Below are 13,967 nucleotides of genomic sequence, written 5' to 3' on the forward strand. Positions count from 1 at the left end.
CTCCTCCTGACTCCACTCCATCAGCACTGCCATCAGCTCCCATCTCCTCTATTGGTCCCCCGTCACAGAAACCGGAAATTCCTGAACCAACCAGAATGGTGAAAACTCTGTAAGAGAATATGAAAATGAACATGGCAGGCCAGTCCATTGCTACAACAAAGGCCTGCAAATTTGTTTTAGTTCAGGTATCTCACTACAACCTTTTAATCCTCCTGGAACAAGCTCATGATCGACAGGTCCACGTTATCAGCCTTGTCTCCACCTTGTTTCTCCACCGGTTGATTGACCCTTTTGCAGTGAGTGGAATGGACCCAGGTATCTCTCTCAGCCACCTTCAAAGATGTGGTAGTCATCAGCAACACCTGGTACGGACCTTCCCACTGATCAGTCAAACAACCTGAATGCAAGAAATTTCTGATCATAACATATTCTCCAGGTTCAACATCATGACAGTTAGTTTCAGGCATATCATGGGACAACAATTTCAGTTTCTGCTGTTGCTGTTTTAACTGTTTACTCATTGATATAAGATACCTTACAGTTACCCCATTGTTACCCTTCAAGTCTTCCTGTGGACTTATAATCAAATGAGGTTGTCTACCAAACAGTGTTTCAAAGGGGGACAGATTTAGAGGGGGTCTAGGAGTGGTCCTTATACTATGTAGGACCAACGGTAATGCTTCTGGCCATCCTAGTCCAGACTCTGCCATGATTTTACTTAACTTATTTTTAATTGTCCCTTTCATCCTCTCTTCCTTGGCGCTGGCCTGCGGTCGGTAAGGGGTGTGAAGTAGACTATTAATACCCATCAGTTTACACATATTTTGAAAAACATCACCTGTGAAATGAGTACCCCTGTCACTCTCAATAATCTTAGGGATACCGTATCTGCATACAAACTCCTGTACAATTTTCTTGGCAGTAAATGCAGCAGTATTAGTGGCCGCTGGGTAGGCCTCAACCCAATTGGAAAACACATCAGTGCACACTAACACATACTTCAGATTCCTGCAGGGTGGTAATTGGATGAAATCAATTTGTATCACCTGGAAAGGTCAATCAGTCGGTGGAATGTGGAATGGTTCGGCAGGGATCGCTTTCCCTATGTTCTTCCTCAAGCAGGTCAGACAGGAAATTGCTCTCTTTTCTGATTGTGAAGAAAAACCCAGTGCACACAGTATGCTCTCACCAATTTGCACATACCTTGCTTTCCCAGATGAGTCAGACCGTGTGCTGCCTTAGCCAGGCTGGGGTAATATGCCTTGGGGGTTGCTGGCTTACCTTCCCTCCAGAGCCTGAAGGACTCTTCCCACATCCCTTGGACTTCCAGACTGACTTTTCCTGGATTGAACACAAATTTTGCATCTCAATTAATTTCAGCATATCAATTGTTTGGAAGGACATAATTTGTTCCATTGGTATGTTCATTTTTAACCCTGCTGCCCATTTTCTAGCTTCATCAGCTCTGTTGTTGCCCAGTGATACCGGATCATCCACACATGTATGGGCTTTACACATAATTACTGCCACCGTTTTGGGCAGTTGGATTGCGTTTAGTAATTGTTTTATATGTCTGGAATGTGCAACTTATGTGCCTGCTGCTGTCACAAAATTTGTCAGACACCATAGAGCTCCGAAATCGTGTACCACTCCGAACGCATACCTAGAGTCAGTGTAAATGTTAGCAGATTTGCCTGCTGCCAGTTCACACGCTCTTTTTGTGCTACTAACTCTGCCACCTGGGCTGAGTGAGGAGGACCAAGGGGTTCAGCTTCTATGAAGTCTGTGTCATTTACAACAGCATAACCTCACTCAGCCCAGGTGTACATAATTCACCTGTGTTTGTTTGTCTATGACAACTCCTGTCCATGTAAAATGTCACATCCACATTCTCTAAAGGTGTGTCACGTATGTCAGGTCTTGCAGTAAAGGTCTGGTTCAGATATTCCATACAATCGTGAGTATCATTATGTCCGCTGAACTCACTCCCCGCCAGCAACTCATCTCCTTCCACCCTTTGTACATCATATTGTACATATGGTAAATACGTTGCTGGATTCAGTGTATTGCTTCATTTAACAGTTATGTTTGCAGGTGCTATTAGAGCTAGTTCCCATTTGGTAAACCTAGCTGAAGAAACATGTCTGGTTTGGGCAGAGTTCAGCAGAGCAGATACAGTGTGGGGAGTATAGACAATCATATCATGGCCCAATACTACGTCCTCACTTTTACTCACCAATAGAGCAGTTGCTGCCACACTTCTTAAACACGTTTGGAGTGATCTTGCCACAGTGTCCAATTGGGCACTGTAGTATGCTACGGGCGTACTGGCATCACCATGTTTTTGTGTGAGGACACCTGCAGCACAACCATCAGCTTCCGTACAATACAAATCAAAAGGTTTTTCATAATCAGGTATTCCCAATGCAGGTGCTTTTGTCAGACTATCCTTAAGAGTAAGGAAAGCCTGCACTGATTCCTCTGTGTGTATAACACGATCGGGCTTTGAGGAAGAGACAAAGTCCTGTAATGGCAAGGCCAAAATAGAAAAACCTGGGATCCACATTCTACAGTATCCACACATTCCCAAGAAGGTACGAATTTGCTGTTGATTCTGCGGCAGTGTCATGTTCTGTATGGCCTGGATTCTATCATTTGTGAGATGTCTTAACCCCTGGGTTAGGCAGTGTCCCAAATATTTTATTCTGGATTGGCATGGCTATAGTTTGTCCTTAGCCACCTTGTGTCCTGTATGCAAGAGATGAAGCAACAAAAGTTTAGTATCATTCAAACATGACATAACGAATCAGAACATAGCAATAAATCGTCCACATATTGAATTAGAACAACCCATTGGCAAGTTGAAAAGATTGTAAACAGTCGTGCAATGCCTGGGAGAAGATACTGGGGCTGTCTATGAAACCTTGGGGCAATCATGTCTATGTGTATTGTACACCCCTGTATGTGAAAGCGAATAGGTACTGACAGTCAGGATGGAGAGGCACAGAGAAGAAAGCAGAACAGAGGTCAATGACAGTGAAAGGGGTTGCATTTGGTGGGATCTGCATGAGAATGACAGCTGGATTTGGCACTTCAGGAAATTGGCTCTCTACTACCTTATTAACACCTCTAAGGTCTTGTACCAACCTATAACCCCTCCCACCACTCTTCTTTACTTGAAAGATGGGACTGTTGGCTACACTAGCTGTATGAACTAAAATTCCCTGTTGTAATAATCTCTCAATTATTGGATAAACCCCTAATTCTACCTCCTGGTACAGTGGGTACTGGGGAATTTTTGGAGCTTGCCTACCACCTTTTAAATTTACCATTACGGGGTTTACGTTTGCCATTAATCCAGTGTCCTGTTCATCCTTGATCTAAAGTGAATCTGGAATTTGGGACAACATTTGATCTACCTGGGATGGATTTTCATTTAAACTGGTAGAGTGATACATTATCCTTTGGGGAGTGTCCAACATATCCCTCACCTCATGTACAACTCTCTCTGGGATATCTAAAAATACACCATCAGGGGTACAATATATGACACATCCCATCTTACATAACAATGTGTGAGTTTAGCTAAAATGGCGCAGAGCAGCCTTTCGCAAAATGGTGTCTTGCAGATCTCATTTTCAAGATCGTGTCTTGCGCCCATTCGCAAGATGGCGCCGTTTCAATCTAATTTTAAGATGATCTTGTCTCAGCCAATTATCCAGCTTTGACAACTCATATCACGTCCCTTGTGTCAACAGATGTAATTGATGTCCATTGGACGATTAGTGCGCTTGGGTCTCAGTCTTGTTGTCCATCCTTCTTGGTGACGCTAGATCCCTAGTGAGCTAGGGAAGCATATACACTAGATTGTTATATCTAGCAGTTTGATCCTAATACAATATACATATCTATATGCACAATGATATCCATCAAAATTGTTAGTCTGTATTGTATGCTTATATATTAACTATTTACTCAAATATTGTGTCTCTCTTTTTTTTGGATAGGTACTGGACTCTATTTTTGTTTTTCTTATGAATCCACCTTTTGAATACCATCTAAAACATCTATCTATAGCATTTGTGCCACTAATGGACATCGATAAACATATGGTAACAACAGTTTTATACAAATGATATGATATAGTATATAATATATATAAAACTACTTTTTTATGGGATTGTATAAGAAAAAAAGGGGGGGAATGGACAGAATGGAGAATCACCGCACAGGTTTGAATATTACCTATTGTATAGATCGATCAATAAATAATAATAGGTGTAGGTGTGTTGCTACAACCACTATCTAGAGCATTATACCTGTCAATGTGTATTTTCAGTTGTGGAGGTGCTTCTCAGAGTGAAATATCATAGGAAAGAATAAAGAATTGTGGAAGGTCTAGACATCCACAAATAGACTCTATAACGAGAGCACACAAATGAGCAATACCTCACCTCTATAAAACTTAACCTTTAATGGGTATTAAGTATGACATAATAAAAGGACTCACAGACACACAAAATGATTACTATATAAACTAGGGGTGAGCGGGTTCGGATTTCTGAAATCCGAACCCCCCGAGCCCCCCGGACCTGAGGCTGATCCGAGTCAGGCTCAACTTTTCCCGCCTGACTCGGATCTGAAATCGAGGCAAAACGTCATCATCCCGCCTTCCGGGTCTCACGGATTTTGGATCCTATATAAGGTACCTGCGTCGGCGCCATTTTCTCACTCGGCTGTGGACAGTGAAGAGGGAGGGTGGGAGTTAGGGCTGGTTGGGCTGTGTAGTGTAGTGTAGTGCAGTGTAGTGTTGTGCTGTGCTGTGCTGTGCTGCTGTTGTCCATAGGGGCTGTGTCCACTACTTCAAAGTCCATAGGGGCTGGCTGCACTGTGTTGTGCAGTCAGTTGTCCACAGGGGCTGTGTCCACTCCAAAGTCTTGTGCAGTGTCCCAGTCCTAAAGGGGTGCTGTAGTGTTGTCCAGGGGGTGCTCTGTCCATCAGGGGTGCTCTGTCCATCAGGGGTGCTGCCCCAAAGTGCTAAAAAAAATAAATTTCTGTGTTTGTGAATTGTGTGCACTGTGGCTGCACGTGCATCAACAAAGGTGCAGCGCCAAGCGTGCGCCTGTGTCCCATAAGTAAAAGGCCGGCTGGATTGACCACTAAAGGGTGCTGTAATCCCCAAAGGGCACTCCAAACAAAATAAAAAAAAATATTTTTTTGTGTTTGTGAATTGTGTGCGCAGTAGCCGCACGTGCATCAAAAAAGTAGTGCCAAGCTTGCGCCTGTGTCCCATAAATAAAGGGTCGGCTGGATTACCCGCTAAAGGGTGCTGTAACCCCCAAAGGGCACTCTAAACAAAATAAAAAAAAATTTTTTTTGTGTTTGTGAATTGTGTGCGCAGTAGCCGCACGTGCATCAACAAAGTAGTGCCAAGTGTGCGCCTGTGTCCCATAAATAAATGGCCGGCTGGATTGACCGCTAAAGGGTGCTGTAACCCCCAAAGGGCACTCCAAACAAAATAAAAAAAAATATTTTTTCTGTTTGTGAATTGTGTGCGCAGTAACCACACGTGCATCAACAAAGTAGAGCCAAGCGTGCGCCTGTGTCCCATAAATAAAGTGCCAGCTGGATTGACCGCTAAAGGGTGTTGTGACCCCCAAAGGGCACTCCAAACAAAATAAATAAATATTTTTTTTTGTGTTTGTGAATTGTGTGCGCAGTAGCCGCACGTGCATCAACAAAGTAGTGCCAAGCGTGTGCCTGTGTCCCATAAATAAAGGGCCAGCTGGATTGACTGCTAAAGGGTTCTGTAATCCCCAAAGGGCACTCCAAACAAAACAAAAAAATATTTTCTGTGTTTGTGAATTGTGTGGCCAGTAGCTGCACGTGCATCAACAAAGGAGCAGCGCCAAGCGTGCGCCTGTGTCCCATAAGTAAAAGGCTGGCTGGCTCATTTCTTAAAGGGTGGTGTAACCCACAAAGTGCACTAGTCTCCAACAAAAATAAAAAATTATTTTCTGTGTTTGTGTGCGCCTTAGCCGCACGTATATATCAATATAACATAAATGGAGGACCAAAATTTCTCCGATAAAAATAAAATAGGGAAAGATCAAGAACCACTTCCTCCTAGTGCTGAAGCTGCTGCCACTAGTCATGACATAGACGATAACATGCCATCAACGTCATCTGCCAAGGCCGATGCCCAATGTCATAGTAGAGTGCACATACAATCCCAAATGTGACAAAGTTCAGGAAAATGACCTTGAAAAAAACATTTAAATCATCTGAAGAGAAACGTAAACTTGCCAATATGCCATTTACGACACGGAGTGGCAAGGAACGTCTAAGGTCTTTCCCTATGTTCATGACTAGTGGTTCAGCTTCACATGACGATGGAAGCCCTCCTCCCTCTAAAAAAATCAAACGAGTTAAGCTGGCAAAAGCACAGCGAAGAACTGTGCGTTCTAAGAAGACATCACAAATCCCCAAGGAGAGTCCAAGTGTGGTGGCGGTTGTGATGCCTGACCTTCCTGGCACTGGATGGGAAGAGATGGCTCTTTCCACCATTTGCACGCCCTCTACAGGTGCTGAAAGGAGCACCCACAGTCCACTTGCTGATATGCAAATTGAAGATGTCACTGTTGAAGTACAACAGGATGAGGATACTGGTGTAGCTGGCGCTGAGGAGGAAGATGGCGATGGAGGATTCTGATGGTGATGTGGTTTGTTTAAATCAGGCTCCGGGGGAGACAGTTGTTGTCCGTGGGATGAAAAAGCCCTTCACGGTCATGCCTGGGCAGAAGACCAAACATTCCACCTCTTTGGCCTGGCAATATTTCTATCAAAATCCATACAACAACTGTCTTGCCTTATGTACCATATGTAAAGGTGAAATAAGTAGGGGTAGGGACGTTAACCACCTAGGAACATCCTCCCTTATACTGCACCTGCAGCGCTTTCATAAAATGTTACTGTCAAGTTCAGAAACTTTGGCTAAGACCGTAAGCAGTCCAGGGACACCTAAATCCCTTTTTCCTGTTTTATCCAAGGAATCGGTGGATGAGGAGGATGAGGACGACATCTTGCCTCCGTAGAGCCAGTTTGTGCAGGGACAGATTAATTGCCAGCTTGTTTTGTGGGGGCCCAAATGAACCAATCATTTCAGCCACAGTCATGTGGCAGACCCTGGCGCTGAAATGATTGGTTTGTTAAGTATGCATGTCCTATTTATACAACATAAGGGTGGGTGGGAGGGCCCAAGGACAATTCCATCTTGCACCTCTTTTTTTTCTTTGCATTATGTACTGTTTGGGGCCTAGTTTTTCAAACTGCCATCCTGTCTGCCACTGCAGTGTCACTCCTAGATGGGCCACGTGTTTGTGCCTACCACTCGTGTCGCTTAGCATAGTCATCCAGCTACCTCGGTGCAACCTTTTGGACATAAAATCACTATTGTCCGGTGTGAGGTGTTCAGAATAGACTGGAAATGAGTGGAAATTATGGTTATTGAGGTTAATAATAGCATAGGAGCTGAAAAATCCACAAATTCTGTGATGTTAGCTGTTTTTATGCTTTTTAAAAAAAAAATACAGATCCAAAACACAAAACCCAGAACCCAAAACAAGGAAGGGTGGTTTTGGCAAAACCGATCCAGATCCAAAACATGAAGAAAGATCCAGATCCAAAACCAAAACACAAAACACGAAAAGTGGCCGGTGCACACCCCTAGTTCACATCAGTCCCTGCCCTAGTGGAGCTTACAATCTATGTTCCCTACCACATGCACACAGACATACACACTAGGGTTAATTTTTGGTTGGAGCCAATCAACCTACCAGTATATTTTTGGAGTGTGGGAGGAAACCAGAGCACCCGAGGGAAACCCATGCATGCACAGAGAGAATATACAAACTCCACACAGGTAGGGCCACAGTGTGAATTGAACCCACGACCTCAATGCTGTGAGGCATGTAATGCTAACCATTACACCATCTGTGCCGCCCATGTTATACTGGCTACCTGAATAAGGCTGTATATATAACATACTACAATTTAGGTATTCGTAGGAACAATGTTTACACATAAACCTGCCTTTAACATTGGGTTGTTTTGAAATGTTTTATTATAATTAATGTATTAACAGCTATTCATATAGGGCACACATATTCTGCAGCTTTTAGCAAAATATTTCAGTGATTGACATCAGTCACTGTCCCAGTGGGTGAATTTTTGTCAGAGGCTCATTAATCTGTTTTTGGTTTGAGAGAAAACTGGAGCACCCGGTTGAAGCCCACACAAATAAAAACTCAACACAGATAGTGCCTTGGTTGGAAATTTAACTCAAGACCTCAGTGCTGTTAGATTGTCATGCTGACCACTTCATCACCCTCCTGCTAAATTAAGTCTTGAATATTCTTTCCATGGTAAAGAGTGAGGAAGCGGTTGAGCCTTGAAACATGTTGTCAGATTCCAAATAAGTGAGACTCATTCTATTTTTATTATTTTAGGTTTTATTATTTTGTTTCAACTGATTCACTTTTTTAAGTGTTTGTATTTATTAGTTAAATTTATTTTATTTTGTTTTATTAAATTATTAATTGTCTGTTATAGGAACTGAGGGTCTCATTCAGACTCGGTCGCAAGCACTGAGCACTCGCAACCGGGTCGATGTTAAGGCCCTGCGCACGTGCAGCGGCCGCACTGTGCGTGCGCAAACCCCGGAGCAAAGAGAAATTCTCTCGCTCCGGAGCTCACTACAAAAGGGGCGGCTGTCAATGGTGATCGACAGCTCGCCCCGTTTTGCAGGTGGGTCGGGGGGGTGGCTACACAAATGGAGGCATTCCTGATGGAACGCATGCCGTTTTGTGGGTGGCCACACTGACATCAGTAGTGATGTCAGTGGGGAGCTTCTTGCTCGATTAGAGCAGGAAGCTCCCTGGGGCTTGCGGTTGCCGAGACCCAACCTTAGGGTCTCGGCGCAAGCCCCGATGGTCGCGATGGTCTTGACCATCGTGACCATCAACCTGGTCAGTTGCTAAAGCTGTGGGTGGTAACCCACAGCTTAGCTAGCGACCAGGAGGCCACACTTCAAAATACAAGCGGCTGCCCTCATTCAGAGAGAGCGATCGCTTCTTGCGACTGCCTCTGAATGAGGGCCTTATTCAGACCCGCTCGTGAGCGCTGAGCGCTCGCAAGCAGGTCGATGTTGGGCAAGTGCACATGCGCACGATGGAGGCTGCTCCATGGTGCCCATGTGCGAGACCCGGATAGCGACGGGCAATCTGTCGCTCCGGGTCTCGCACCAAATGGGGCATGCTGTCGATGGTGAGTGACAGCACGCCCCCTTTGGTGGGCGTGCCGGGTGTCTGGCTGCCCATCTGGGGCCAGCCCCACTGACATCACTAGTGATGTCAGTGGGAGTGCTTTTGGCTCTGTTAGAGCCAACAGCACTCCAGGGCTTGCAGCCACGAGACCCTACTGCAAGGGTCTCGTCACAAGCCCGATGGCTGCGATGGTCTTGACCATCGCGACCATCATCATGGACGCTCGCTTAAGCTGTGGTTGGTAACCCACAGCTATGCGAGCGTCCAGGAGGCCGCACAATTAAAAAAAAATGCCCTGATTCAGAGGGGGCGCTCGTTCGGAGCGTCCGGTTCTGAATCAGGCCCTGAGTTCAAAGACATATTTATATCTCATATACTGTGTCATTTAAAATAAAATACATTTAATCAACATCTATACTATTGTAGTCGACATTTCTCCTTTTCTTGTTTGCACAGCTCATGTAAAGTGAGTAAAGAAGCTGGTTGTTCATTGGGCATCATTTAATATACACTAAAGCCAGCATCAGAGATTATCTTGTATAATATAAGGTTATGGTTGCCATTTAAATACTGCAGACCAATGACATTACTGCAAATTTGCTACATTACCCATAACATACTGTAGGTACTGTTTTCAAAGATGCATTGTTATATTATGAGAGAGTGTACATTTCTTGTTAATTGCAGAATGGTGTCAATAGACCAATTACATTAAATTGGTCACTAAATTGTTTGTTTTGAATTTACAATGTATAAAGTCATATACACTTTGGGAGAGAAAACAGTATACCCCTGAGTCCCTGGGATTAATATAAAACAAGTGCTTTACACTTATAGAGAAAATTAATCAGATGAATTCTGAATTCCAGACAATCATATACAAGATACAGTAGGTAAGAGATCTATATCTTAGATCAGGAATCATGTTCATAATCATTATATTTAACAAGCATCACCAATGAAATGATGACTGAAATATTATTTAAATTATGATTATGATTATTATGATTATTATTATTAATAATAATAATAATAATAATAATAATAATAATAATAATGGTAATAATAATAATAATAATAATAATAATAATAATAATAATAATAATAATAATAATTAGATAACATTTATGATGATTAGCTCAAAAAAATTGCTGTAACCCCTATCAACCAATCAGAAATGTGTTTTAATTTGGTGAACTGTAAGTTGAATTTTACAATATACTCTCTGTAATTGTCTTGTTCTCCAAGCTGAATTATTATCATTCACTTTTTCAAAGGAATTTAATGAAATTGTTTATAGATATCCTGCAACTTTTTCTAAAAATGAAATATTATATTTTTGCTTTCCTTATGGTTTTCACAGGAAAACTTTTTCACTGGCCTTGGACACATCATTGAACTGTTCTCTCAGTCAGATACTGTAGTATTATCCATTGTGTATTTCAAGGAAAACAAAGTAAGGATATAAATAAAAGGCATTTTATGGGTCAAAAACAATCCAATGGGCAGATAAAGTGATGTATTCCCAATGTAAAATGTACAAAGCAATAAAGTTGTCTAAAGGAGGAAAACTTATTTAACCATTTTATGTAAATTTATTCCCAGGTCTGAATAAAAATTCTATATAATCCATAAACAATATGGATCTGAATCACCATGGTTTGTTACATATTTAAATTATATTTAGCTTTGTTGGACTGTAGACACACAATGTAATGATTTCCATGACCCTATCTGCGATGTCTTGTTAAAGCTTTTCTTTTTGTGCTTAATTTTACTATTAAACTATTAAATTGTACCTTGCATCAGATTTGTGAACAATATTTATTCAGTCACTGCCAATGCAAAAACAATAAATATTGTAAATAACACACAAGTCACCGAAAGACATTTTGACTATAGTGGGAAACATTGGCCTGATAGCTGTTATCTATTAGACATGGGGAGGCCAGTCTTTTGGACTTGGTGATCTACTCTAAAGGCTGAACATATTTTGTGGTGTACCAACTAGGGACATTTTGTGTGCCCAAAAAAGGGGACTTGGTCTTGTGATAAGGGGTAAGGGGCGTGGGGACTGTTCTGCCAAAATTGGGACGGTTGGGAGGTATGCTTTTTAGGGCTGTCAACCAATGTAAACTAACAAAACTTATCAATTTTAAAGTAATTAAAAAGTCAGCAAGAATGTCATCAGATCTCCCCAACATTGTTGGCCCGTCAAACCTCATATAGGAAAGAACGAAGATCTTATTACTGGAATAACCCTTTGAAGCGCAAAACAAAAACAATATAGCTGCCAGTACTGTAGTACAATTAAAATTGTTGGTTAATCAGTTAATTATGATATATATTATAAAGAACATATGTTCTTTTAAGACAACAGATTTCTGAGAAAAACAACTTAGATATCATGCTCATTGTAACTGGGAAGATATAGCAAAGATCGTGACTAATCCAAGGGGTATTGATAAAGTCAGCAACTTGCTTCAGATGCCTTGCCACTATTGTAACTGGAGAATAATGAAGAGAGACAGAGAGAGAGAGAGAGAGAGAGAGAGAAATGATAGAATAGCAAATCAGATATTGAAAGAAAGGAATTGGGGGGGCGGCATAAGGCCAAAACAATAGGAGGAAAGGGTACAAATAGATACCTTTTAAGAAAAGTTGTTGTTGTTATTAATAGGAAAGGGGATGAATAAAGAGGATAGCTCACCAGATACATTTAAATGTCCAGCATCAACAGGATGGCGTTACAAGGCTGGCGTGGAGTGCCATGTGCAAAGCAAGCCCAGAATGCAGGAGAAATTACAAAGCAGTTACACACGAGTCAAGCAGATAGCCCCACCAATAAGCTTGCTAGCTGACAGGGACATCCACAGCTTCAGTGTAGCAAACCAATAAGAATCAGCCTGACTGTTATTGGTTGCTGCTTGACGTCACATCGATCTATCGGTCGAGTGTCCATGGTCAACTGGTAGAGTGCCATTGACTCTTTGGCCACCCCTGCATTACACCTTCACACTCAATTGTACTTCTTCCTGGTTATTCCTTCTACAAGGACTTTCCTTACTCCTCAGTTATAACTCCCGAAATGCTGTCTGACCTCTCCATGCAGAAGGTCATCTCCTGTAGTGGTTATTTTGTATATATTTATTAATATATGTCTTTATGTGTAGGTTTCCTGCAGTCATCTGTGCCACCCAGTTTTATATGCAGTCTCCAGTTCAATCCTTCTAGACCACTTCTGTTCTGTTACAAGTGATCAATATTTATGCACCACTAGACAGAGAATTAATGGACATCACAAACATGACCCAAGTGAGAGTGTTTGTGTTTTCTGGACTCACTGACAATGGTGAACTTGCCCCGTTCCTCTTCATATTCTTCTTACATGTTTACATAGTGTCTGTTTTGGGAAACATCGGTATGATGGCTGTTGTCCATATCAGCTCCAAACTCCACAATCCAATGTACTTCTTCCTGAGCTACCTCTCTCTGGTGGACCTTATCTACTCCTCAGTTATAACACCAAAAATGCTTTCCGACCTTATCTCCATGAGGAAGGCCATCTCATTTGGTGGTTGCACAATTCAGTTTTTCTGCTTTGCTGCTATGGCTGCTACTGAAGCTTTTCTTCTATCGAACATGTCGTATGACCGTTATGTTGCTATCTGTCACCCTCTCCACTATGTCTCAATAATGACTAAGAAGAAATGTGTGTCTCTGGTTGTCCTTTCATTCTCTGTTGGGTTCTTGCAGGCATTAACGCAGACCAGCTGCATATTCAGTCTCCAATTTTGCAACTCAAACCTTATAGACCACTTCTATTGTGATGTCGCTCCAATTCTCAGATTGTCCTGCTCTGATAATGTCTCCTGTGACATTATAACTGTATTTATCATATGTTCTTGTGGCATAGGCTCTTTGGTGACAATCCTAGTCTCTTATGCTCTTATTGTTTCGGCAATTTTCCGAATTAAATCTTCTAAGAGCCGACAGAAAGTGTTCAGTACCTGCTCTTCACATCTAACTTCAGTCTCTATCTTATTCGGGACGGTTTTCTTCATTTATCTGCGTCCTCCTGCCAGTGGCTTCGGGAAATGGGATAAGGTGGTCTCTGTATTCTACACAGTTATAACACCAATGCTGAATCCACTTATTTACAGCCTGAGAAACCAAGAGGTGAAAAAGACCATCATGGAAGCAGCAAATAAATCTTCCAGATGCAGATAGAGTTAGGGTTAAAGTTGGTTTAGGCTTTGGGTTCTCTATTTTATTTGGTATGTAATAACATTTTATTGCATGAAAAATAGACATATTTAAACTTAACCATTGCAAGATAAGAGATTTCAGGCAAGATGTATCAAAGTGCATAAGTTATGTTCTTTAAAATCCATTGACATTTGGATGCAGTTCTGAAGAGCAATGTTCAGTATTTATTAATCTGCAATTTATGCAAAATCACACGTAGTATGTAGCAGTTGTAAAATATGCAATATACATAAAATATACAGCAAACCACAGGTGGCTTATAGCAAACCATTCACTCCTGATTTAACTCTTTCAATACATTATTTTATAAGGGCTACAGTACCTTTTTCTTTGTCCTCATGCAAATGTACTTGTTGATGATGATTACTGTCATAT

The 13,967-nt window shown here is 41.8% G+C and overlaps 1 protein-coding gene across 1 annotated transcript; it reads left to right on the top strand.

The window, feature by feature from the left end:
- The first annotated feature begins 12,614 nt into the window (after nucleotides 1–12,614).
- LOC148513913 (olfactory receptor 5G9-like) lies at nucleotides 12,615–13,553 on the top strand. Its single transcript, XM_088481330.1, has one exon. The coding sequence runs from the start codon at nucleotides 12,615–12,617 to the stop codon at nucleotides 13,551–13,553; it is 939 nt and encodes a 312-aa protein (XP_088337456.1).
- Nucleotides 13,554–13,967: the final 414 nt, after the last annotated feature.

The sequence above is a fragment of the Taudactylus pleione genome, unplaced genomic scaffold (genome assembly GCF_031769625.1).
Source record: "Taudactylus pleione unplaced genomic scaffold, aTauple2 ptg000268l, whole genome shotgun sequence".
NCBI classification, from domain to species: Eukaryota; Metazoa; Chordata; class Amphibia; order Anura; family Myobatrachidae; genus Taudactylus; species Taudactylus pleione.

Bases quoted from the DNA above. Each gene is read 5' to 3' on its own strand.
- LOC148513913 (XM_088481330.1), top strand. From the start codon at position 12,615: ATGGACATCACAAACATGACCCAAGTGAGAGTGTTTGTGTTTTCTGGA.